The 26,265-nt window shown below is 34.7% G+C and overlaps 1 protein-coding gene across 1 annotated transcript in view; it reads left to right on the top strand.

Moving 5' to 3' along the window:
- Rnf19a (ring finger protein 19A, RBR E3 ubiquitin protein ligase) overlaps nucleotides 1-25,980 on the top strand; it is a gene marked incomplete at its 5' end in the record, with an annotated part of 51,536 nt that extends 25,556 nt beyond the window's left edge. The window contains 9 exon segments of the mRNA XM_005381865.2: nucleotides 1,068-1,833; nucleotides 9,188-9,396; nucleotides 14,125-14,269; nucleotides 15,077-15,239; nucleotides 18,261-18,375; nucleotides 18,900-19,061; nucleotides 21,439-21,652; nucleotides 22,824-22,967; nucleotides 23,792-25,980. Coding sequence (XP_005381922.1) covers nucleotides 1,238-1,833; nucleotides 9,188-9,396; nucleotides 14,125-14,269; nucleotides 15,077-15,239; nucleotides 18,261-18,375; nucleotides 18,900-19,061; nucleotides 21,439-21,652; nucleotides 22,824-22,967; nucleotides 23,792-24,479 — 2,436 coding nt within the window. The 3' untranslated portion in view covers nucleotides 24,480-25,980.
- Between the last annotated feature and the right edge of the window lie 285 nt (nucleotides 25,981-26,265).

Here is a 26,265-nt window from a genome sequence, read left to right as displayed (position 1 = left end):
ACCCGGAGGAATGGCGGCAAGCAGCTTCTTTTTTGCCTTACATTGTAAACAGGCTACCCCCACCTAAGGGGAGTGTAGCTCTCACATAATCTCCATGCCCTCCTCTTCCACAGGCTCAGGATGTATACAAAGTAAGCACTCTGGCTTCCTGCTAAGTTACTTAGCCAAACCTCTAGGCTCCCCAAGTTGACACAGTGTTTCAACCATAACAATTCTGGATACTGTTCAATTTTTAGTTCTGTATATTCTCCCATACCTTTGGTACTTTCTCTTGACTTTATGGTAGTCCAATTTATCCACCTTTTATGGTTAGTACTTTTGTATGTTACATTTAAGAAATTTTTCATTTATTCTCTTACGCTGACCCCTAAAGTCTGCACGGTTTTATTTTTCACATTTAGTTCTGTGAGCCATCTGGTATTGATTTTTATGCATGAGGTGAGCCATAGGTCAAACCATTTTCTCAGGTGAATAACCAGTAGACAAGGTACTTTTTTATTAAAAAAACAAAAAGACCATTTTTAGTACTCTCCAAGGTCATCTTTGTCATAAATCAAGTATCACATATGTGAAACTTTCAGACTATATTCTGTTCCATGGGTCTATATCAATCTTGTGACAGAGCACATTGTCTTAATTACTATAACTTCATAATAAATCATTGTTCTGGCAGTGGAAGAGCCTTTCTCCCCCCTTGGTGTTTTTTCTTCAAGATTATATAAGTTGTCCTTAGCTCTTTGTATTTGCACGTATCTTTTATTGTCAATTAAAAGCAAACAAAAAACTCCTAAACACTTTGAGGTATTGCTGAAGTTCAAGTGATAATGATCAGAAATTTTACCTAAGATTTTATAACAATGAGGTTAGCTCAGATCTTTATTAAGATTAAAGAATGCTATCATTGCTAGTTTGGTGTTAATTTTATATTCTCCTATAAACTAGTAAATCGCTTTTATTTTTAAACTAAGATTATAGAACATATGTGTTTGAAATTTCATAAACTCATAAGTTATAAAAACTTGCAGATTAAAAATACAATTTAATGATCTTGGTTTTTGTTTTTTCAGGACATCTATGGTAACATCTTCTGTAAATCAGAGTTTTCGAGAATTCTCTGAAAGAACCAAGTAGGATCTTCGTACATCATGACTTAACCTGACTGCAAGAACAAGAAATAGGATTTATTTTTAAGTATAATGAAGGGCAGTGTGTAAACACTGACCCTGACTCCATTCTAATGAGCATTTTAGACATGAGTTTACATCGGCAAATGGGTTCAGATCGAGATCTTCAGTCTTCTGCTTCATCTGTAAGCTTGCCTTCTGTTAAAAAAGCACCCAAAAAAAGAAGAATTTCAATAGGCTCTCTGTTTCGGAGGAAAAAGGATAACAAACGTAAATCAAGGGAGCTAAATGGAGGGGTGGATGGAATTGCAAGTATTGAAAGTATACATTCTGAAATGTGTACTGATAAGAACTCTATTTTCTCTACAAATACCTCTTCTGACAATGGATTAACTTCAATCAGCAAACAAATTGGAGACTTTATAGAGTGTCCTCTGTGCCTTTTGCGGCACTCTAAAGACAGATTTCCCGATATAATGACTTGTCATCATAGATCTTGTGTGGACTGCTTACGACAATACCTAAGGATAGAAATCTCTGAAAGTAGAGTTAATATCAGTTGCCCAGAATGTACTGAACGGTTCAATCCCCATGACATTCGCTTGATATTAAGTGATGATGTCTTGATGGAAAAATACGAAGAATTTATGCTTAGACGGTGGCTTGTTGCAGATCCTGATTGCAGGTGGTGTCCAGCTCCAGACTGTGGGTAAGAAAGTATTGTTTGACTTTTCTTGCATTAGTCTTTTTCTGTGGGGACAAAATAAGACTTTGCTGGCTATTACTCAAAAGAACTAATTCATGTTAGATACTGCGTTAGGTGTTAAAGGCAGGAATCTTATTTTTATATTGTTTCTACATTACATTCTCACTTAAGAGCATTTTTTGAAAGACAAAAGAAAGATGATAGAGAATAGGTTTTACTCCTATGCAAAATTGAATTTCCCTATCCACTTGAAGAATTTTTATTTTGGAATAATAGATGAAATGATCAAGTTTGTGGTAAGAGGCTTATTTGTGATCATAAATAAATAACTTTTTTTTTTGGACGGAAACTACTATGCTACAGAATAATTCATTCATGTTGATATATGTAAACATTTGCCAGTCTTAAGATTTGCTACCTGTAGGGGTTATATAATATTTTACTTGCCTCAAGTGTTTAAATTACAGATACCATTTCCCCAACATTTAAAATAATTTCATGTATTTGATTATTATGTTAACAATAGCCCCTGTTTATACTTCCATTATATTCAGTTGTCTGAACCAAGAAAAAAATTATGTGCTCTTTAAGAGCAGTAAAAGCCACAAACATTTGGGCTTTCGCATACTATTACTACACTGAAGTTTATGAAAACAGAATTTCTAGATTATTTGGGTATAGTCTCAGGCAAGGCTAGAATGTAAAATGTATCAGATTAGAATTTCAGGACTCATTTGAATCAAACGCATTTTTAAAGCTTGTTGAGTAGTAAATTTTTCATTGCTTCTAACCTATTTGTGTATATTCACAATCTTATGTATTTTTTATTTTCATACTCTTAAATAAGAAAAATCATGTTTCTAGCATGTGCAAATCCCAGTTTTTCTAGATATCTCTAGCACTTAACCATCCACCAGAAATTTCTATGTGATAGAAAGCATTAAAATTACCTAATTACTTAATACTTTATGAATTTATCCATTGTTTGTAGGACTTACTGTTAAGTGTCCTATTTGAATTATGCTCTCCTACACAGTAAAAAACTTGTATTATAGCAAAAGATGCTATCTGTAAAATGACCCAAGGTTAGCTGAGTCTCCAGGTATAATGGTTTAACTAAATTCAGACACAGGAAAGGCTAAACTGTCAAGAAAAACGTGAGAGAAAATAGGAAGAATGAACTTTACCTTTAAAGAACTTGAAGAAGAGACTGTATCCTGTTAGGGAAACAACTTAGATATAATTGTATCACTCCCATCCTATGAATTCCTGCACAGTATTTTGACTGATGTAAGTCATTCTCCTGCAATTAAATTTTAAGTTTGATAGTAAATTTTAGGTTAAAAGAAACTTTTTGCGAGTCACTGTAACAAATACACCCATAGCAAAAACTCAAAGAGAAAAGGTAAAAAGAGTATGATTTTCCATCCTTCATGGAGCCACAGGGTAAGAAAGGTACTTCATAATTTTCTCAAAACATGTAATAACTTTTTTTAAAAATCTGAAAGTGATAGAACAAAGAAAAAGGAGGCTTATGTTTCAGAACCTGTGGCCAGGAGAGACAGAGACAGTGATTCTAGGGGCACAAACTTTCTGGTTAACAAACAGCTGTGTATTCTCTTATGCTAGATGGATTAATGCCGTCATAAAGGATAGTCAGCATTTAGCAACCTAATAGAACACAATAGATAGGCCTGAAACAGCTTACAGTTTGTATAAGAACTTGATTTTAGGAAAAGCATGCCAAACCAGAACAGGACTGATTATGCAACAAATACAATTGTGAAAATTAGCTATCTGAGGGGAAAAAATTAGGCTATCACCACATACAACACAGTAAGAAAATCAGAACAGGTCACAGAATTGTTACATTAAAAAAAAGGATAAACATTACATTTAGAAGGATAAACATTATTATATAAAAAAGGGATAAACATTAAATTTAAAAGGATAAACATTCAAAGAAAATATAAATGAATTCACTCACTTAACGTCACACTATTAAAATTAAATCTACATTCACAATGAAGAATTCTACTCTTTTTTTTTTTTTTTTTTGGTTTTTCTCCCATACCGGGAACCGAACTCACGACCTTGCGCTTGCCAGGCAGGCACTTTTTGCCGCTGAGCTAAATCCTCAGCCCCAAGAATTCTACTCTTAGTTAAGTACCTTGGACAAGCTCTTTACTTGTGTACCAGGAGATACATAACAATGTTCATAATAGTAAACAAATTTTCGTTAACAGTAGAATGAGTAAATACATATAGTTTGGTGGTTACCTCTTAAAGAAGAGGGGATGTGAATGTTCAGGGACAACCAGGGAACTTCTGAACCCAGTGATAGATAAAGTGGCCATATGTTCTGATTTACCCAAGATAGGTTCATGCGTATTGTTCTGGTATAACTTTAAATACCACTACCTTTCTAAATATTCGAGTTTAGGTTTTGAATTGTAGAATCATCCTGCTGACAATGTCCTTAACTTGTGTGGTAGATAACAGGGCTGTTGTTTTTGAGATGAGTTCTCACTTAAGTTGCTCACTCTGGTCTCAAAACAGCTGTGTTCAGGTGACTGTCTAGGACTACAGGCGAATGACACTGCTCATTGTTGTTACTCTATAAACCCTCTTGTATGTATATGTCTTAGTGATATTTAAAATTTTTCAGAAGCACCCTTTGGGATTTTCTTTAACATTTTGTTATTGAGACTTCGTTGTTAAAAAGTAAGGTGGCTCAGTATTCTGTATATTTTGGATAACTTAGCTGTTAACTCACATATAAAATGTAAAATAATAGAAACACTTCAAAAGATTATAGTTTGAAAACACCCACTTGATATCAATTTAATAAAGAATTGTCCTTAATTTATTTGGTTGTACATTAATTTTGGGTGTTGGGGTTGTCAGTAGCCTTCCCAAAAAAGATATAGAAAATACATAACAGAAGTGACTTTTATTTATATATTTTTATTTATGCTGGTTCTCTTAAGAGAATATTTTATAAACTTTAATGTTACATGTTTTGTGTTTGTATTATGTAGAAAACTTTACCCGGTTGCATAAAACTTGGCTGTTACACTTTGAAACAGGCTACTTTGTGAGCGCTAACTAAAAAATCAGAGTTTTATTTATTATGAACATGTACAAACTGGATTTTGAATCCCTCTTCTATCAAGTTGTTGTTGTAAAGATCCATCCTTAGGGGCTGGGGATTTAGCTCAGTGGCACAGTGCCTTCCTGGCAAGTGCAACGTCATGAGTTCGATTTCCGGTACCAGAAAAAAATTTTTAAAAAAACCACAAAAAAAAGATCCATCCTTAATGTTATTACTAGCAAAATTCTTAGGATACAGTAAGCTTCTTGTAGCTTTCATTTATTATTCCTTATCTCCATATCCTAAGCATTGTGTTTTGCTTTATTTTGTTTTGTTTTTTAGTGCTAGGGATCAAATCTGGGGCATTGCCCATGCAAGGCATGCTTGCTCTGACCAGGCTATACTCATTCCCCTATTTTAATTTTTTTAATCATTTAAATATTTAATTTAAATATTTGAAAGACTTCAATTAAAACTTCATTATTTGAATCAGGCATAAGGAATATAGGTAATATCTGAACATGTATTTGGCAGTCATTCATAGAAATGCATGGCTACAGTGCCAGGATCATACTTGTATGTACAGCATTTAACCAATGTCATTATACAACACACTTGAAAGCAAATTTATGTTTTGGGAGTTGTAAGTCATGACAACTGAAAAACAGACATTCATAAAAGTATTATAAGCGTTAATAGTTTGGAGGCTGGGTATTTAGCTCAGCAGCACAGCACCTGCCTGGCAAGCACAAGGTCGTGAGTTTGATTCCCCGAACTGCAAAGCAAAACAAAACAAAACAAAAAAAAAAAAAACAAGAGTTAATAGTTTGAACTGAACTTATTCTTCCAAATTTCTTCTTCCTAACCATAAAATTAACCCAGGTATATTTTAACACCAAGTAATTCAGTATATACTATTCTCGTACCAAACACTATTAATTGGTACTAAAATTTTTTGTAGATTTTCATTAATAAAAATAACATTTCTAATAACCTTCTTCCATTATCAGGTTAAAACACAAGACACAGGAGACATGTCTCTTACCCAGTTTCTGTTAGTCTATCTCATATTTTTATAAATATTTATTTACTTAAAAGGGTTGTATTCCTAAATTTATCGAGTTAGTCCACTCTTGAGTGTTAACTGTAAAATTTATTTCTCTTTTTAATTATTTGAAAATTAAATCTGTAGCTAAATTTGGCTTTCCCAATCATCATTAAAGATTACAGCATTTTACTTCAATTCTTCTGTAAAATTGTGCCACCTGAAAAGTTTCTGTTATGACTAAAAGTGCCTATCAGTGTTTATTTTTCTGAGTTCTCAGACACAATATTCAGTTCAGATACTCAATTCAGATTATTGATACAGAAATGATAGTAAATTGTATGCCTATATGGTCATTAGTGAAGCACTAGCACTGTCTTAAGTATACTAGCAATGTTATTGAAGTACTCATTTGTTTATGTGGACTTCTGAAGGCTAAGGCCAAGGCCAAAGCTGATGATTTGGGCTGAGTACTAAGTCTAATCTAAAGTTCAGTATATCTCTTTTTTTTATGTATGAGAAAACTTGTGGGGACATTCTGTAGCTTACATTAAAATTGCATGGGTAGTAAGTGGTAAAAGTGGAATTTGTATCAGTTGGCCTAATTCTTCGGGCCTTATAAATTATGATTGACTTAAAAATATATTTGGTTTTAGCATTGTCTCCTACATTCACACGGTCTCTTACACTCTCTTGGTTTTTCCGTTTCCTCCGTCTTTCCTTCAATAAAAGGTTAGAGAGTTAGAAGAAAATGCCACGTCCTTTTCACTGAAATTGCTATTTTATATAAAGATTTTGTCATAGTTATTTTGGTGTCATAACTAGTAGAAAATGGAGTGCAGTGTCTTTTCTGGGACTATAGTGAATAAGCTTTCTGTCTTAAGGTTCAGGGAAATGAAACTTTGTTAAATTACCCCGTGTTGATTTAAATTGTTTTTTATTCAGTACAGTTTAAATACATCTGTGGTACAAAGTGGTAATTAGAGAATTTATCCATCAGAAATAAATGGAATTTAAGATAAAAAGTTTAAAGGGAACAGCAGTTCTAAAAATGGAGGAACTTCCTGTCTCTTTTACAGATTATCTTGATATTTGATAAAATCTCAGTTAAAGTTATTACTGAAATTTTATTGCTAGTGATAAGAGGAGCCCTGAAAACTCTTCTAAATTTCTAAGGGAAATTTGTGTTGTTTACAAAAGCCTCTTGAATGTAGATAAGATTTGTTTGTTGCTGTCTTCACAGAGAGCTAGAAACCCCTAGAAATTTCTTAATTAAACATTTCACTGATATAACTGTAGATGCACATGTAGTTAAAAGAAATAATACAGAGAGATCCTGTGCACCTAATATCACAATGTAATTATTGCTTATACAGGATATTGATATAGATACATATAATCTACTAATATTAGTAAAATTTCCCTAGTTTTACTTGTTCATATAAGTACTTAGTTATATAGCATGTATCACATGTAGGTTCACGTGTCCATCAGCGTAGTCAAGAAGCTGAGCAGCTCCATCATGACAGATATCCCTGCTGCACTTCTATAATAATACCCACCTCTCTTCCACTCTCTTCTTTTGCTAACCCCTGGAAGCCAATAATCTATTTTCTATTTCTAAAGTTTTGTCATTTCAAAAATGTTAATATAAATAGAAGCATATAGTTCATAACTTTTTGAGGTTTACTTTTTTCATTCAGCATTTCCCAGAGCTTCATCCAAGTTGTTACCTGTGTCAGTAATTGTTTTTATTGCTGAGCGGTCCATGGTATGCCTTTGTATGCACCATAGTTTACTGAATAACAATTTACTTTTTGAAGAACATCTGAGCTCTTTCTGGGTTTTGGCTATTATGAATAGAATTGTTATGAACATTCCTGTACATACGTTTTCATTTCTCTGACATAAATATCAGGATTTCCCAGAACTTACTTCAAATGAAAAAGTTTTACAATAGGTATTAAGAGTTAGTCGCAAAATCTGTTTTTAGTCCTTTTATCTACAGCAAAAGCATTTAAACTACTATCATTTTGTTTGCTTGTGTTACTAGGGATTGAACCCATGGCCTTCACCTTGAGCTATATCCTCAGCCCTGTATTAAACTTTTTATTTTGAGACAAGGGCTTGGCTAAGTTACTAAGTCACCCAGACTGAGCTTGCATTTGCCCATCTTCCTGCCTTAGCTTGCTACAGTGCTAGGATTGCAGGCATGCACAATAATACCCAGTCCCAAAACTACTTCTTGATTGAGAAATTTTGTGCTTTTTGGTAGGAAGGAGGTAGGCACCAAAGACGGTTTTTTATCAAGCAGCTTAGAAGAAACAATGTGAGAATCTATGCATAAATTAAACTCCCAGAACTTGTAATTTGGCACAGTATGCTGTTAATTAAGAAGTATAGCTGATCCATGTTCATTATAGTTTTTAAATGATTAATTTTTTCTAATTTTTCTGATTTTAAAAGTATGAAGTAATTATAGGAAATCAGAAATATATAAAGTAGAAAATTTTACATCCCAGTGCCAGGAAAACCACTGTTAAGAGTTTTGGTGTATTTATTTCTAGTTGTTTCTGTGTATATGCATTACTAATTTAATGCAGTTTTTGTTTGGGATTAAGCAAAATACAGCTTAGTATCCTACCTAAAAATTAAATGTTGTAAGTTAATCAACTCTGTCAATGTGCTGGGGTCTATTGAATCTTACATTTTAAGTTTCTAAATTGTGTGGTATTCAGATTTTTAATTAATAAAGTTGTTTCATTTAAAAAAAAAAATCAGCCTGGTCTGGTAGTATACTCCTGTAATCCCAGTTCTCTGGGAGGCTGGGGCAGGGGGTTCAAAAATTCGAACCAGCCTCAGTAACTTAGCAAATTAACAAGATCCTGTCTCAGAATACACAAGGTGCTGGGACTGTAGCTAACTGTGAAGGTCTTGGGTAGAAAGCCCAATACTGCACACGCACACCCACCACATACGCACATACACGCCCATGCACGCTAAAAATTGAGCTTTAGAAATGTGTTTAAACTGTCTTTGTGAACTGTACTTTTTTCTCTCATTTATATTTTGGTAAGATGGTGTCAAAGTTTGTAACTATTTGCTAATGCATAAATACAAAGTGTTTTTCAAGAGCAACATTTTAGTCAGACGCTTTTTTGTACTTAATAGCTCTTGCTTTATATCACATTTTAAGTCGTATTTTTTATTCTTTGAAGATACGCTGTGATAGCATTTGGATGTGCTAGTTGTCCAAAATTAACGTGTGGGCGAGAAGGCTGTGGGACAGAGTTTTGCTATCACTGTAAGCAGATTTGGCACCCCAACCAGACCTGTGATGCTGCTCGACAGGAGAGAGCCCAGAGCTTACGTCTGAGAACCGTACGCTCTTCGTCCATCAGTTACAGCCAGGAGTCTGGAGCAGCAGGTATTGATGTCTGATTTTTTTTCTAGTAAGATATTGAACACATACGGGGCACCTACTTTAATTTTAAAAAGTGTTGGGTTAGTGTTATCACTTGTTCTCTCTTCACTTTTTAAAAGTTTTTTTTTTTTTTTTAAATGCTTTTCTGTCCCAGAAACACTCTTTCCTGTGGAGAAAATACTTCTAACATTGAAAGGATTTTTATTGTCCAAAAGAAAAAAAAAGAAAAAGCTATGATTATTTATATAACTGATCCAGAGATAATATGAACCTGTTGTTTACAAAGGCGTCTTATGCAAAACTTAGCACATATTTCTAATAAAATATTACTTGTTAATATATCCCCTTACCTTTGGATTATTTCTAATTGTGTAAATATCAGAAAATTAAAATTTAAATTAAATTTAAAATTCATTTATTATTGGAACTCTTTTTATTTATGTATTTTGGGAAGTAACTTTTTTTTTGTTTTAGATATCCATTCCTGGGATCAAGGATATAAAAAGCATACCTTAGTGACGAGCACAGTAAGAACTGGAAGATGTCTTTAGCCAGGAATTTAAAAATCAAGGGCTCCACATATGAGCAGTGTATATATCCTAGATCTCAAGGATTAAAAAATGCAGAACATCTTAATGTTCTTTAAGTAAACATTCAAAAATCACTATTTTATATGACAGGATGTTTGTTTATTGGGATTTCCATCATTTAGAAAAATATTTCTGTATAGTTACAACAAAAAAACCTTGGAAATGCACAAATGTATAAAGAAATTATAATTTATAGAGAAATAATATACATTCCTACCAGTAGTGTGTAGTTTTGCTACTAGAAAAAACTATTTAAACTTTAACATGTAAAAACATTTAATACTTTATATAATGTAAATAAATAAAATACATGGGTTCTCTTGGAAGTAATACCCCTGTTCTCTCAGCAGGGGTAGCATGTTTATTGGTCACAAGACATACGAACACATAGAGAAGGAAAGCATGGGCACTGGAATCAGACTGCCTGGATTCAGATTCCCATTTTCCACTTACTCTGTGTGGCCTTGCACAACCTACTTGCCTCATCTTTAAAATGAACATACTAACCAATGCTTATATTTATAGGGTTGAAGCATTTTCTGGCTGATACTAGTGCTCTAGTTATCTGAAATAGGAAAACAGAAACCACAGTCACCTGCTGGAGATTTGACTATATCTAGACCATTGTTAAATAAAAAACAACACAGAGGTGGCTTTTGTATTTTTCAAATAAAGATTATGAGTGAGTCACCCAAACAAGCACTGGTCCTGCTCAGTGTAGTCACATGCGAGGATTTGTGTATACATCAGCAGTGCTATCCTGGAAGGCCTTACTGGCATAGCATTTAGATTTTGCCAAATCAATTTCAGTTTCGTTTGACGTTTGGAGATATCTGGGGATGACCAAAAGATCCTTTAGAGCTAAAACTCATAGCTAAAGTATCATGGTTGAATCATGGATATTGGTTTAGGTTTCATCCAAAGTAAAATGTGACTGATAATGAGAATGATTGTATATATATAGAAAGCAGCTTCGAAAGAATTCTGAAAGAAACCCTTAAAATGATTTGAGGCACATAGTAGCACTGTTGGAATAAATATAGCCTCCTATGTTGATTATTTTTTAAAAAAATAAATTTTAACTTAGTATTTGTTCCATGTTTATTTAAAATTCATATCTCATAATTCTAAAAGTTTATTAAAGTATGTGCATTTTTACATGTACTTGCAGTACTTCAAAAATCAAAGCTTTCGGAACAAACGATTCCGAACAGATAATTTATAAAAAATGTAAAATTTGAGAGCCATGCATGGTGGAACACACCTGTGATCCCAGCACTAGGGAGGCTGAGGCAGAAGGATCATTGTGAGTTCAAGGCCAGCCTGGGCTACAAAGTGAGTTCGAGACCAGCCTGAATTGTATAGGGAGACCCTGTCTGAAAAAGACACACACAGAAAATTTTAACTTGGCTTCTTATAAACCTAAGGAAAGAGAAAGTGAACAACTATCTAAAACGGTCTTACTAATTACTGTTATTCTGGATATCTTGGTATTGTTTCCCGTTATCATGTTAGATTGGAAAATTCATTACACTTTTAATAATAATTGATTTTATAATAATTGATTTCTAATCAATCACTGAGGATAAATGTGTGCTTAATCATAATGAAATTATGATTAAATTAAATTAAATAATTTACAGTGTTTATGTTTGTCTTTAAACTGCCATGGTATTGCATCCATGAGACTTTTTCTTATAGTTACTAGGAAGTTTATGTACTTGCAGTGACATTTTCAACGAACTGTCTTTTTGAAATTTTTGTTACTGTTATTTTCCCCTTTTATAAAGAATATTTAATTCCCTCCCACCCACCTCTGTCTCATACTAACAGATAAGGGCTGAAAACATTTGAGATAGCGTTTTGTAAACTGTTTCTTCTTAGTATGACAGTGGCCTATATTTTAGCAGTAAACATAAATACAGTATTCAAATAAGTCTTGGTAAACACTTTAAGAAGTAATAGGAAACTTTTTTTAGTATCATGAAACTGGCATAATTAATGATTGGGAAATAGAAGATGGATTAACTAATCAGTAATCCTTTATACAGTTTCATTTAGGGTTTTTGCAGTATGAAAGCTTTGAGAGAAGTGTATAATGTGCACAGTAAATTCTTTCTAGTTTGTTTGTTTGAGGAAAGAAACAAGAGCAAACAAAACAACCTTTCAGACTGGGTGGCTAACGCCTGTAATCCCAGCACTTAGAAGGCTAAAACAGGAAGATTGCTGTGCACTTGAGGCCAGCCTGGGAGATCCTGTGTGAGAAAACGGCAAACAAAACAAAACATATCTCAAAACTAGGGAGGCTAAGACAAGAGGACTGCCACAAGTTAGAAGACAGCCTGGGCTACCTAGTGAGTTCAAGACCAGCTTCAACTACCTAGGGAGACCTTGTCTCAAAAAAGCAAAAAACCAGCCTTTCATAGATAAGTACCCAGAGAATGAAACATGAGTGCATATAAACAGATACATATCAAAAATACATGCTTATGTTTACTCTCTAACCTTAGTCGTAGAACTCTTAAGAATGAAGGGGGAGATTACTTCATACCTTTCAATTTGTTCTAGAGATTATATGGATCAGAGCCAAACTTAGAGATTCTTCATTCCCACCTCTAGTTAAGATAGGTACTGTTAAATATACTCTAGTATCAGGAAGCGTAACACGATACATAAGCAGATAGGATTAGCATTTCTTTTATTTGATGTACTAAATTTTGTATTAGGTATAAAAGCCAGTTTTTTTCTTTCATGCCCCACTGTTTTAGATTTTTTAATACAGGTTTTACGCTCTTGTTTTAAATCCTGACTTATCGATGTTTTTAATTTTTATATTTCAGTAATTACCATTTGCTTGGTATGGCTACATAAAAATTACCAGTTTGCTTAAAATTGCTTGACTTGTTAAAACGCTAATTGTGATCCTTGACCAGTTTTTAAAGTCTAGCTTTGTCCTAGAAGAGGCACTAAGGAAACCTAGATTCACTGATAAGTACAGATAATATTTGGCCATAAGATTTGTGGAAACAGAAATAAAATATACCTTAATGCTTATGATGCAAGAAATTAGAACAATACTCAGATTCACTGGTTAGCATTGTAAATACCTTTTTAAGCTGTATATACTGTATTTATAATTAGAAAGTATAACTTGCTAATAGTAACAGTAAAATAATCACAGGTTGCTCTTTAAGTAGTGCCAAAGTTCAAAATAGTTGTATAATTTGAAATAACTCTTACCAATTCTGTCTTTTATCCCCGCTACATACTGGATTGAGCCCACGGTCTTCACCCTGAGTTATGTCATTAGCAAACACCCCTGACCCTGCCTTTTTAGTTTTTATTTTGAAACAAGGTCTCACTAGATTACCCAGGCTGGGATCAAACTTGTAATCCTCTTGCCTCCGTTTCCCAGATTGCTGGATTATAGGCATGTGCCACTACCCCCAGCTGTCATTGATTCCTAAAGTTATGTACCACTTGATTTTAAGTTAGCACCATTTTACTATATAAAGAACATATACTAACAAAGAGCATATTACTATACAAAGAACATATACTACCAACATCTTGGATAAATGAATAAAAAGGACAAAGACAGTTGATAGCCAAATCAAATTCAGTGGTTAGTTCAGTGTTATGGGGAAATTTGATTGAGTTCTTGTCCAATTCGGCTTCCAACTAGAATCGTGGAAGGAATTAAATTCCTAAACTGAGATATCCTGTAGCAGTTGCTACTCTCTTTCAGTATTCATTCACTAAAGGAATAACATACAGAATATCTACATTTAAGTGGAGTGTTTAGAAAAGTTCTAGAACAGGCAGTGCCCCTAAGAGAAGATAGCTGTGGGGTCTGGACAAGACAAGCTTTTGCACAAGGCTGTTCCGGGTTCTCCTTTCTCTTTTCATTCTTTTGTTATTCCTGTTGTTTTGCTACTATGTTTGAAAAATGTTTACAACTTGAAATTTTAAAGTTAAGTATATTCCCTTTCAAAAGGAAAGAAAAAACCAGCAGGCTGAAGCTATAGGGTTAATGAACTATACATAGTAAGATTTTTCCTTTACTACAGTTGAAAATATAATAGAAATTATTTTTAGACCAGTTTTATGTACTTAACAGGTGTTTCTGTGTTCCCAATAGCTGATGATATAAAGCCATGTCCTCGATGTGCTGCTTATATAATAAAGATGAATGACGGAAGTTGCAATCACATGACATGTGCAGTCTGTGGTTGTGAGTTTTGTTGGTTATGTATGAAAGAAATCTCTGATTTACATTATCTGAGGTAAGCTTATAAAAGGAGCTATTTATATGTAAATATGATTTTATATTGTAAGACCAACTAACTTTTTGGAAAAGTATCCTAAAGCATTTTTAAACATGGGATTTATAAAATACTTAAAAGAGATAAATTTTGTTCCGCTTACATAAAGTTAAGTGGTACCAAATTATTATTATTAGTCATTTGGGGTTTTCTTCTGTTTTTTTGAGGTGAGGGTCTCACTTGTTTCCCACACTGGTCAGGAACTCGTGAGCAGAAGTGATCTTGTATTAGCCTCTCACTAGAGGTGCAAGCCACCACACGCAGCTTATGCTGCCATTTAGAATTAATAAAAAATAAGTCAAAAATAGGAGGTGGAGGTTTCCTTTTTTTGTTTTTTAGTTGAAGTAGAATGCTAGTAGTTAATATCTTAGGTAGTTATAGTAGATTATGAATATTTCCATTTAATTTTCTCATATATAAACTTCCTCATTTAGGCCACAAAGTGAGTTTATGATATAATCAGATACAATTTTATATCTAAAACAGGGATAAAATAAGCATGTTTTACATTAATGTAGTTTTAAAAATTAACTTAAGGTTTTGAAGATTATTGAGCACTAAGGGTAAATTTTGAATCCCAGATTACCAGTATTCTGTTAATATAATTTATAGTGAATCTTAATTTTCTGGCTCTTAAATGAATTCATAATTCAAAGGGGGAAAAACTAAGTATGAGAAGTTTCCTCTTCTAAGTATTGCTTCATGTATTGTACCAATCTGTCGTGATGTTTTGCAGCAATTACTTTACATTATAATTTTTCTTGTTAGTCCATCAGGGTGTACTTTTTGGGGGAAGAAACCCTGGAGCCGAAAGAAGAAAATCTTGTGGCAGCTGGGAACCCTTGTTGGTGCTCCTGTGGGAATTGCCTTAATAGCGGGCATTGCTATCCCTGCAATGATTATTGGCATCCCTGTGTATGTGGGCCGGAAGGTAAAATTCAGACTTGTTAGCTTATTCTAAATCTTTAGGTATGTCCCTTTAGTTTTGTTTTGGTTTGTTTGTAGACAGAGGTACTTTTCAGTTTTGTTCATTATAGAAAGGTTACTGTTTTTCCTAAAATAATTCCGGTGTTTGACAGGCCACTATGTATACTTGTAAAGCAATTTTGCTTTAAAACTATCTGAATCTGAAAACTAGTACATTTGCATTACAAATCCTGACATACCTGACATTTTTCTCATGAGTATATCCTAGGAAAGTCAGTGCTGTGAGATTTTTAAATAAAAACTAATAGCTAAATAACACATGACCTCAGGCAGAAATAGTTAGCAAGTTCTTTCATTCTTTCCGCATCTGTTCATAGTTTTCTTCCTTTGTATTACTGCTATTAGTAAATACACAGTTTTACAGATGATAACAATTTGTGTAAGTCCAAACACCAGCACTTATTTGGGACTACTGATGGTTGAATTATACTTCGTTAAGCATATGGTTGTTTTTGACATGTTAATGAGATAATTTATAAAGTGCTAAGAAGTCTGCTGCTATTAGAATCTCAGAATTGAAAAGAACCTTCAGAAACTATCTGATCTGCACTTTGTACCTAAGTGGAATAAAGGATAGCACATTTAAAAAAGGGAACTGACAGGTGTTTTATGTACCCATTTTAATCTTGTAGCAAATTAGGTATATTAATTATAGTCTGTAATTTATGTGGTAGAATATTGAGGTTTAAAAAAGTTTATTTAATTTGTCTTCAGTTACACAGAGAAATAGAGCTGGAATTTGACTTAGATTAGTGTATTCTTTGTATAAGATCCCTGATAATTTTCAGTTTAGCTGTTTGGACACCAACTCATGAATCAGCCCATTCTGTTGTCAAATGGCTAGTGTTAGAAAATTTTTATATTGAGTTAGATTCTATTTCTTAAAATTATTTCCTTTAATTCTATTTGTGATTTCTGGGACCAAACTTGGCATAAGGTAGATACTTTTTCATATAACACGCAGTTTTTTTATATTTAACATAGATTTTATAATCAGAAACATACTAATATATACTATTTTTTAAAAATTCATTTTAGGAACTGGGATATAGCTCAGTGGTAGAGCATTTGCTTAGCATCCAGGAGATCCTGGGTTAGATCCCCAGCACGATAAAAGCAAACCAAAAGCAAACCATCTGTTTTGAGACTGATGGCTAACATAGATGTTTATAAACCTAGTGTTTATTTCGGAAGGTTTTATGTACATAAACCTAAACTTTAAAAGAGAAAATCTCCAATATGTATAGAAGATAATTTCTCATGTTATTCAAAGCAAGATTTTTTGAAAATAAAACTGTTCAGATACTTAGGAAAGAACGACTGTTAAACTGCTTCTGCCTACAAATAATTTGTAGAAGAGAGATTATTTATTGCACTGTTGCAGTCTTAGGTGCAGTTACAAGATGCTCTTTTTCAAACATGCCCAAGGGCTGTAAGCTGATGGAACAGTGTCTTATGGTGTTAGGGATCCAAACCGTGAAAACATAGTAAGTCAATGAAGTGCCCAAAAGCTGGGTCTTTGTTTGAAATAGAAAGATGGAAGATGTGGCAAAAATAGCAAACAGAAACAATTAAGTTTCTGAACCAGATCCTGAGCTCATCTACAGTTCAAAGTAAAAGGTACAGAGAACAAAAGGAGAGTAAGTATTGGTTACCCAGGGCAAGTGATACAATCACTAAGTGAACATTGGTACTTAAGGATGCAAAATGTTCTGGAGTTCCCTTCTAGTAACTGTCTGCCTGTACAAGTCTACACTGTTGGTTTGTAGATAATTTGTACTACTCCGTGTCAGTGCACTTTCCTAGGAATGGGAGTAAGGAGGGATGGGAGTAAAAGCAAGAATTAGCTACAGTACTAAAAGAAAATGAAAAGAACGTTGGGAGTGTCTGCAGTCTACACAGTCTGTAAGAGATGTACAGAGTCCCGTTCCTGGGGATCATACAGTCAGTGTTGGAAAGCAGGATTCTGAGTAAGGAAGTAGAAATGCTCCCTGTCTCATGCATGCTTTTTGTACTTCCTCACTTCTGCTTTTCACTGTTTAATCTATTCCACAACATTGTATTTTACAGCCTCTTAATAACCACATAATCATAGGTTATTTTATTATTCTTTGTCTTTAATACTGTTTATAGATCCAGTATTTTATGTTAGACACCGCCTGTACACTTGAGGCTGTTTCGAATGTGTCTTGAAACACATGGGAAAATATGCTTTATTAATAAGCTTTAGCTCTTGCCGGCCCTGAGAAAAAGATGCTGAGCTGTTTCCCATAGTTCATGTAGTAGCTCACATGGTAATATTAAATTCTGTTTATTAACATCAGTACCATACAAGGATGTGACCTGCCCTTGGGTAACCAATACTCACTCTCCTTTTGTTCTCTGTACCTTTCACTTTGAACTGCAGATGAGCTCAGGATTTTGATTTATCTGTTAATATTTTCTTCTTGTGTAAAAAGATACCTGCGAAAAAATTCTGTTTAGTAGCACTATTTTTTAAGGTCAGTGTTTTTTTAAAAAGGATTATGGCAACCTCCCCTAGGGGCTGATTTTTGCCATTTAGGGAATCTTGTTTACAAAGAAACCTGTGAAATGCTGAATTTCTTAAAAGTATCCTATTAAACATTCAACCGATAATTATGATGCAAATAGTCTTAATTTCTTTTTCATTATACTATTTGTAAATTATAAACCCTCCTTTTACTCAGAAACGTTTTAGAAGTTAACACAGAGCAATATCTGTTGAATCATTGTCATCTTATAAAAAATGTATTATTAAGAAACATTATTTGTGAGACCATTTTCAGAATAATAATGGGTATATCTTGAATTAGGACATTCAACTATGAAAGTATGTGAGAAATTGCTTTAAATTTCTAGCACATGTAGGTCTGTTTTATCTAAATGAAATACTTAGTATGTTTTCTCTTTAATACCCTACCCCCATTTTCATTTGTAATTGAAGATTCACAATCGATACGAAGGCAAGGATGTTTCAAAGCACAAACGGAATCTGGCCATCGCAGGTGGCGTGACCTTGTCTGTAATCGTGTCTCCGGTAGTAGCTGCGGTGACTGTGGGTAAGAAAATGCTTTAAAACACTAATTACTTCAGACTTGAAGGAGTTTCGTGGAGGGCTCCTTGAAGTATTATATTGTTGAAAATAAGAGGGGGGATACTTTGTAAATGTTATTTAAGGACTGTTTGATTTGAGCTTATAGAAAGTCTCTCATTCAGTAACTGTGTATTGGTTACAAGTATTGTACACATAAGAGATTTAGAGCACTTGATAAATTTTTAGTAGCCAGGAGTCACTCATTCAGAGGCCTGGCACTGAAAAAGAAGAACATTCCTCCCTGCTGTCTCTGTCTCTGCCTGTCTGTCTCTTTCTCCCTCTCTCCTTTCCCTCCCATGTGTCACCTCAAAGGCTAGGAGCCTGGAATTTGTGTCCTTTAAGAACTGGGTAAATCCACTTTTGGCAAGTGTTCCAGCCAAATCATCAGAACCCCATCACTTTCTCCTGTATACCTTGCTTTAAAAGGGTTTTCTAAAGTTCATGTTTTTATGATTCTGTGTTTTTATGACTCATTTACTTCCTCTTTAGGTATTGGTGTTCCTATTATGTTAGCTTATGTCTATGGCGTTGTTCCAATTTCTCTGTGCCGAAGTGGAGGTTGTGGAGTCTCAGCAGGCAATGGAAAGGGAGTAAGAATTGAATTTGATGATGAAAATGATATAAATGTTGGTGGAACTAACACAGCTGTAGGTAAGTTCTTTAAACAGAGGAAGAAATTGTGTTTATGAATAGTTTTAAGTAGGGGCAGCCATAGATAACATGCAAGTTAGAATTTTCATTGTCTTCCTTTTATGAGACCGGATAGTGTTCATCCAGAAGAACGTCAATGAAATGAACTGTTAAGGGAAGGTATCTGGATAAAAGAGAATGGAATAATTTTTGTATATAACTTTTAATGGGAATGTAATATCTTTAAAACCTAAACTTAAAGAATTTGGAGAGAAAAGCAATTAAAAGAACAAATGCAGATGGCCAATAAGTCAAAAATACCTTCAAACTAGTGTTAGTCAAAGAAATACAAATTAAAACAATAACCATGGCAGTGATTAAGGAAAAGGCCTTTGTAGATTGCCAGCAGGCTCTTAGTTAATAAGCTTTTTAAAAAGTGCATGTCTATCTTGCATCAATTTTTTTATGTAAATTTGTCTTAGGAAAATAACCAGGCAAATGTGTAAAAAAAATAATGCCACTTTATTACTTCTCATTCTCTCTTTACCTCAGCTCCAATCAGAATTTTGTCCCTACTGCTACAGAATTTCACTCTCCCATTGCCCTGAAACACAGTCCCAGTGGCTTCCATGGCACCAGATACAGTGGTCAATTCTTGTCCTCACGTTAATTTCTGCATGAAATTTCCTATATTTTTAATATGTGTGTATGATGGACTTAATTGTTCTTGGATATTAAAGTCTGCCAGTTGCTATGAAAAAGAAAATAGTACAGGTGATGTGGTAGACCATATCCTCCTTCGCTTGTCTTCTGGGAAGTCACTTCTAATTGTATCTCCTCGCTACTTCTTTTCAGTCTTATTTGATGGTTTATTTTCCTTTCCTGAGCTTACACTTACTGCCTATGTAATCTCATCTATTAAAAAACACATAGACTGACTTCTGTACATTTACATCTAGGCTGGAATTTTCCCCATACACATATTTTTTTTTTTTTTTTTGGTACCGGGAATCGAACTCATGACCTCAGCCTTGCCAGGCACGCACTTAATCCACTGAGCTATACATACCCCCAGCCCTCCCTTACACTTTAGACTTGTATCTCTAACTCTCCCCTTTAGTCTACCCTTGGATGTCAAGAATTTCAATCTTAATTTGTGATAACCAAGTTCTTTGCTCTAAAATCTGTTCTCTGATCATCTTTACTTCCGTAAGTTACTTCTCTATTGTTCTGTCACATGAGTCCAAAGTGTTCACTTACGGTGACTCCCCTTTACCCGTTACATATCCTAAATTTGATCAGTGAATTATGCTGCATCCCTCAATATTTAGCCATAATTCCACCACTTTTTACCCTCTCCACTGCTATTGCATTATTCCAAGCTGTTCTTTTCTCCAGTATTATAATAGTCTCTTTATTATCTATCAGCTTCTCAGCTTTCATTCACTATCTCAAAATGTAGCCATGGTTACTCCTCACAAACGTAAGTTAGATCTTGTGTTTCTTATACTTAGTCTTTCCCAGTGACTTATAACTGAATTGGCAAATCCAAGATCCTTATTATGGCTCATTAGGCCCCATACAGTATACCCTAACCGTGTCTCTGAATCCTCTTTTCATCCTCCTCCTTCATACCACCCCTTGTTGATTTTGGAGGATGCCAAGCATGTTCCCACTTTAGCCTTTTAAACTTGTACTTCCCTCTTCCTGTATACTCTTCCTCCAGATAATTTCATGGCTCACTTCTCTGAGTCTCTATAAGTGTTACCTTATCAAAGAGGCCTTTCCTGATCACATTATATAACGTGGTGCTCTAGTGTGTATATCTGTGCACTTGTTACCACTCTCCTTTACTTCTCCTTTTTTTTTTGAAAACAACTTCTGTCACCACGTGGTTGGTTGGCTCTCTAATAGGAACTCAAATATTGACATGAAGAAATGACTCCTTCCATACAAAGCATGTGAAAAGGACTGTAAGATAATGTTACAGATCTTACAATAGCTAGTAGGCAATTGGAACTGTGAGCGCTTATCTAGAAATCAATTTTTGACTCATTCTTCTAGAGAATGAGATCATCTTCAGATGACACCATTATTGAAAATTGTCATGTAGTTTTCCTCCAAAATCAACTAATTTTTTCAATAATGAGTTTATTACAGAATTCCTAAATCTTCTGGGTTAAAAGAAATAGTATAATCCCTCATCGAATTATACTTTCTGAGGTATTTCTCTTTACTCTTATCCCATAGTTATATGTCCTTGACCTGCCACACATTTTTTTCTATCCTTACATGTTTTTTATAATTTAAAAATAGCATGTCTGAAAGCGTGGAGGAATTCAAGAAGGGGAAATTACTGATCATTTGTGTTTAATTTCTTTGAATTGTTTACATTTAGATACAACATCAGTAGCAGAAGCAAGACACAACCCTAGCATAGGGGAGGGAAGTGTTGGTGGCCTGACTGGCAGTTTGAGTGCAAGTGGAAGCCACATGGATCGCATAGGAGCCATTCGAGACAACCTGAGTGAAACAGCCAGCACCATGGCCCTTGCTGGAGCGAGCATAACCGGGAGTCTGTCGGGAAGTGCCATGGTAAACTGTTTTAACAGGTAAGGGCACTTGGGCTTGCTTGATTTCTACCTTCTGTGAAGTAGAAAATGTCAGTTACATGAGAATTTGAATGCATCCCATGGTGATGATTCTAATAGCCACGTTAAAAATGAAATTTATTTCTATATACTAAAGAGATTTTTACTGTTTGAATTTTCTGTCACAATATACCCATTACGTGATGAAAACTTAAGTCAAATAGCATTCTGCCAATTGTTCCTTGCATGTGTCTGAATTTATATGATAAATCAGTCGATGCTGGAGCTGCTTCAGTATTAGGTAATGCTTAGCCTAGACCTTCCTTCTGGGGGTATCAACACCTTGATATTAGGAGATGAGGCTTTGGAGGAAGCCTGGGGAAAAGGAGTCAGGACATGAAGGAGTGCACAAAGTGCGGCCAGACTAGTTGGCCTGTGTCCTGAAGTATGAATTGTCACTTCTCACCAGATCTGAGCAACAGCCATAGAGATTAAGTGTGAGAAACTAACATGTCTTTATCTTCCCTTGTTTCCTCCTGATTCACCTTCTTTACTTGTTTGTTAGCCTTGTTTTTAATGGAGAGGAGAGGATACGAATTCAAAGAAAAGTTAGTTGATAGTTTGCATTTGAACAGAAACTCCTAATTTGAGTGGCATATGTTATCTCTTACTTAAAAATAAGTCAGATGTAGGCTGGGAATTTAACTCAGTTGTACACACTTCCGAGCATTTACAGCTCCCTGGGTTTGATCCCAACACTGCAAAGATACTTAAATAAAAAGTCAGAAGTGATGTATAGAACCATTTTTATTGCAGGGTTTTTTTGATTCACTGACGTGTTATGTTTAACGGTTGATAATGTATTCTGACTGTTCTGTACCGGAACATACCACATCCTGAGTAAAGAATAATGGCGCATATTTAAGTTAAAATCATTGTGTCCTTTTTGTGGTGTCCTCTTACTACCTCACTTGGCAGAAAGCTAACTTTTCCCATTCCGTTTGATGCCTGGTACTGTCCAGTGTGATGGAGTAGAATTTGAATAATCCAATCAGAGGAAACTGGAAAAAAAAAAGTTTTTAAAGTAGCTTCTTATTACCAGGGTTCTTAAGTGAATTACTTAAAATTGCATATTATAGTAGCGCTGAATTATGCATGATTTTGGTTTTTGCCTGATGCCTTTCTCTTTAAGGTTGGAAGTACAAGCAGATGTGCAAAAAGAACGGTACAGTCTAAGTGGAGAGTCTGGCACAGTCAGCCTGGGAACAGTTAGTGATAACGCCAGCACCAAAGCAATGGCAGGATCCATTCTGAATTCCTATATCCCACTGGACAAGTAAGGAAATTGTGTTGCAAAGTAAAAAGTGCTTTAAAGTTAATTGCAAAGGAACTATTCCTCTCTTTGGGTAAAATTACCAGTGAATAATGATGATAAGCTGTTAAATTCTTTAGGAATATGGTAAAATGCACAAAGTAGACAAATCCATAAACATAGGAAGTGGATTTGTGGTTGCCATGGGAGGAGGGAAGAATGGAAACTGATTGCTAATGGGTACAGGGAGTTTCTTTGGAGGATAATAAAAATGTTTTGAAGTTAGGTAATGATGGTTGCACAACTCTGAAGAAACTAGAAACCATGGAGTTGTGTGCTTTATGCAGGTAAATATTGTGTTTAAATCACATCTCAGTAAGGCTGTTCTTTAAAAAATAATGGAGAGTAGCAAAATACCTATAATAGCATAAACAATAAATGTATCTGCTATTAAAAAGAATTGAAGCATTATAAAGACAGTCCTCATCCCAAGTACAGTAGTTTTATTTTAATAGGATTTGTCCTATGTTAGTATGTCCTGACAGATATCATATATATTCTTGGGTTTTTCATACAAAAACTCCTTCCTAGCTGGGCATGGTGGTGGACACTTGTAACCCCAGCTGGTAGGGAGGTTGAGGCAGGAGGATCTCAAATTCTGTGCTAGCCCAGCCAAGACCCTGTCTCCAAAAAGAAAAAAAAAAGCAAACTGAGGATGTGGCTCAGTACTACAGCACTTGCCTAGTATGGAAGAGATCTAGTATCTTAAAAACCTCTTCGCCTTTACTATCATCTGAATAAAAATAAAAGGCCAGACATTGTTTATATTTGTTTCTCTTCTCTTCCAGAGAAGGCAACAGTTTGGAGGTACAAGTAGATATTGAATCGAAGCCACCCAAGTTCAGGCACAACAGTGGAAGCAGTAGTGTGGACGATGGCAGTGCCACCCGGAGCCATGCTTGTTCATCCAGTGGCTTGCCGGAAGGTAAATCCGCTGCCACCAAGTGGTCCAAAGAAGCAACAGCAGGAAAAAAATCAAAAAGTGGTAAATTGAGGAAGAAAGGTAACATGAAGATAAACGAGACCAGAGAGGACATGGATGCACAGTTGTTAGAACAACAAAGCACGAACTCAAGTGAATTTGAGGCTCCATCCCTCAGTGACAGTATGCCATCTGTAGCAGATTCCCACTCTAGTCATTTTTCTGAATTTAGTTGTTCTGACCTAGAAAGCATGAAAACTTCTTGCAGTCATGGTTCCAGTGATTATCATACCCGCTTTGCTACTGTTAACATTCTTCCTGAGGTAGAAAACGACCGCCTGGAAAACTCCCCACATCAGTGTAGCATTTCTCTGCTTACTAAGACCGCTTCATGTTCAGAAGTTCCACAGCCAAGTCATATTGCTGAAGAACATGGTAACAGTGGAATAAAACCTAATGGTGATTTGTATTTTGGTGATGCACTAAAAGAAACAAATAACAACCACTCACATCAGACCTTGGAATTAAAAGTTGCAATTCAGACTGAAATTTAGGCCCATAAGTGCTGCAAAAATAATTACCACTGAACAAGCTTGTATGGAGCTGGTTGAACTGTATGTGACTGTAAGATTTCAAATTACCAGCAAACGCCATTATCATAATCATAATGCAGATATCTTTTCTGTGTTCAGCAAAGCATTGTGTTTCATGTGGATCTTAATTACCAAACTATGAAATGAAGGCTTTAAAAGTGCATTATTAGAAGAGTAATAAATCTTAAGAGTAACGCATGTTTTGTGTGCTTATCACAAAACGTTGCTTGATGCACATACCTGTGTATTTAGATAGAAATTTGGCTTAATTTATAATCAGTATAAAATACTAATGCAGTTCTACAGCATTCTTATGAAGAAAACTTGAGGCTTAGAGAAAAGTGGTTAGTGACATTTTATTGAAACCACTAAGGGATATGTTTAAAAGAATGTATCAGGTTATTCTTAGTATATGATACTCTGTAACATTTCTGTTCATAACTGGACTAAAATTTCATTTTTTTTCTTCATATGCAATGTGGATACATAATGCTTAATGCAGCCCTTTTGTAACCATTGGATACTTAAGACACATTGAGCAAGATTGTGGCAGTTTTTGCACAACTTTGAAATAGAAATACCTGGTATTCTATGTATCTTGAACATTGTCGATGCCATTTTAGAAGAAAAATGTAAAGGTAGGTAATTAAGTGTACTGACAACAACAAATAAGATATATAAAACTGCAAAATAAAATCCCATTCGGTTGTAAGTATTACCAGAACAAGTCACCTCTTACTAAGGGGAAGTTTGTACCCTCTTGATTCTTGGTGCCTTTGGGATAGACTGAGGTTTAAGGGCCTACTCATGTGATGATTTTCCTGTATTGTTATCCATATTGTCCTCTAGTCACCTTGGATTATATAGAAAAATACAGACCATAGATAAAATGAATGTGATTAATAACAATGCTGAAAAAGTATTAGCCTACCAAAGACACACTCAGGCTTTAGTGAAAAACTTTACATAACCTCAGTTTTTAACACATTTGTATCTTTTCCAACCATGAAATCAAAGCATGGTGCAGAGACTGTACCAAGTACACAAGGTCCGTGTATGGTTGGCTTTACATACTTTTGCTTTGTTTTGGAGATGTTCAGCTGGCATAAGCAGAAGTTGGCCAAAATACTGCCTGTACTGTTAACTTCCTGTATAATTCACTGTTAAATAGAGCAGTTTCACCTCATTAATAACAGTTCAAATGTTCCATCCTGTGTGTTCCTTTAAGTATTACCATTATGGTGCTACTGAGCATTTCCTTTTGGCAAAAAAGAAATATGTCATGGGCTGCAAATCTTCCATCACTTTTCCTCACCAGGTCCATTAATATGCTTATAACACTAGTGCCAGCTCTTTTATTTGATAATGCTTATTACGGTATTTGTATATTTGTTTGCATTCCAGTTTTGTTCAGTAATGAGTGTTAAACTACATACATGAAATAAATGTAAATACTAATGTATTACTGCCTTTTTGTGTGTGCACAAATGTTTTTATAAAAACAAGAGTATTCGCTTGCTATGTGGTAATATTCATAAATATAACAGGCCACTGAGATGATTCTGCCCTCTGGTCTCAGCCCAAATAGAAACTCTGGCTAAATTTTTCAAAAAATGTTAGAAACTATCCTTCCTTCATGTCTAGTTCCTGCTTTCCTCCTGAAGGAAAATGTTTTACATCAACATAATTTCATTTTTAAAACTCGGTTGAATTCAACTTGCGTAAACAGATCTATCATTAAATTGTG

This window comes from Chinchilla lanigera, unplaced genomic scaffold (genome assembly GCF_000276665.1).
Source record: "Chinchilla lanigera isolate Chin_1 unplaced genomic scaffold, ChiLan1.0 scaffold00016, whole genome shotgun sequence".
Classification (NCBI taxonomy): domain Eukaryota; kingdom Metazoa; phylum Chordata; class Mammalia; order Rodentia; family Chinchillidae; genus Chinchilla; species Chinchilla lanigera.
Note: the sequence above shows the minus strand (reverse complement) of the source record. Positions and strands in the feature narration are given on the sequence as shown.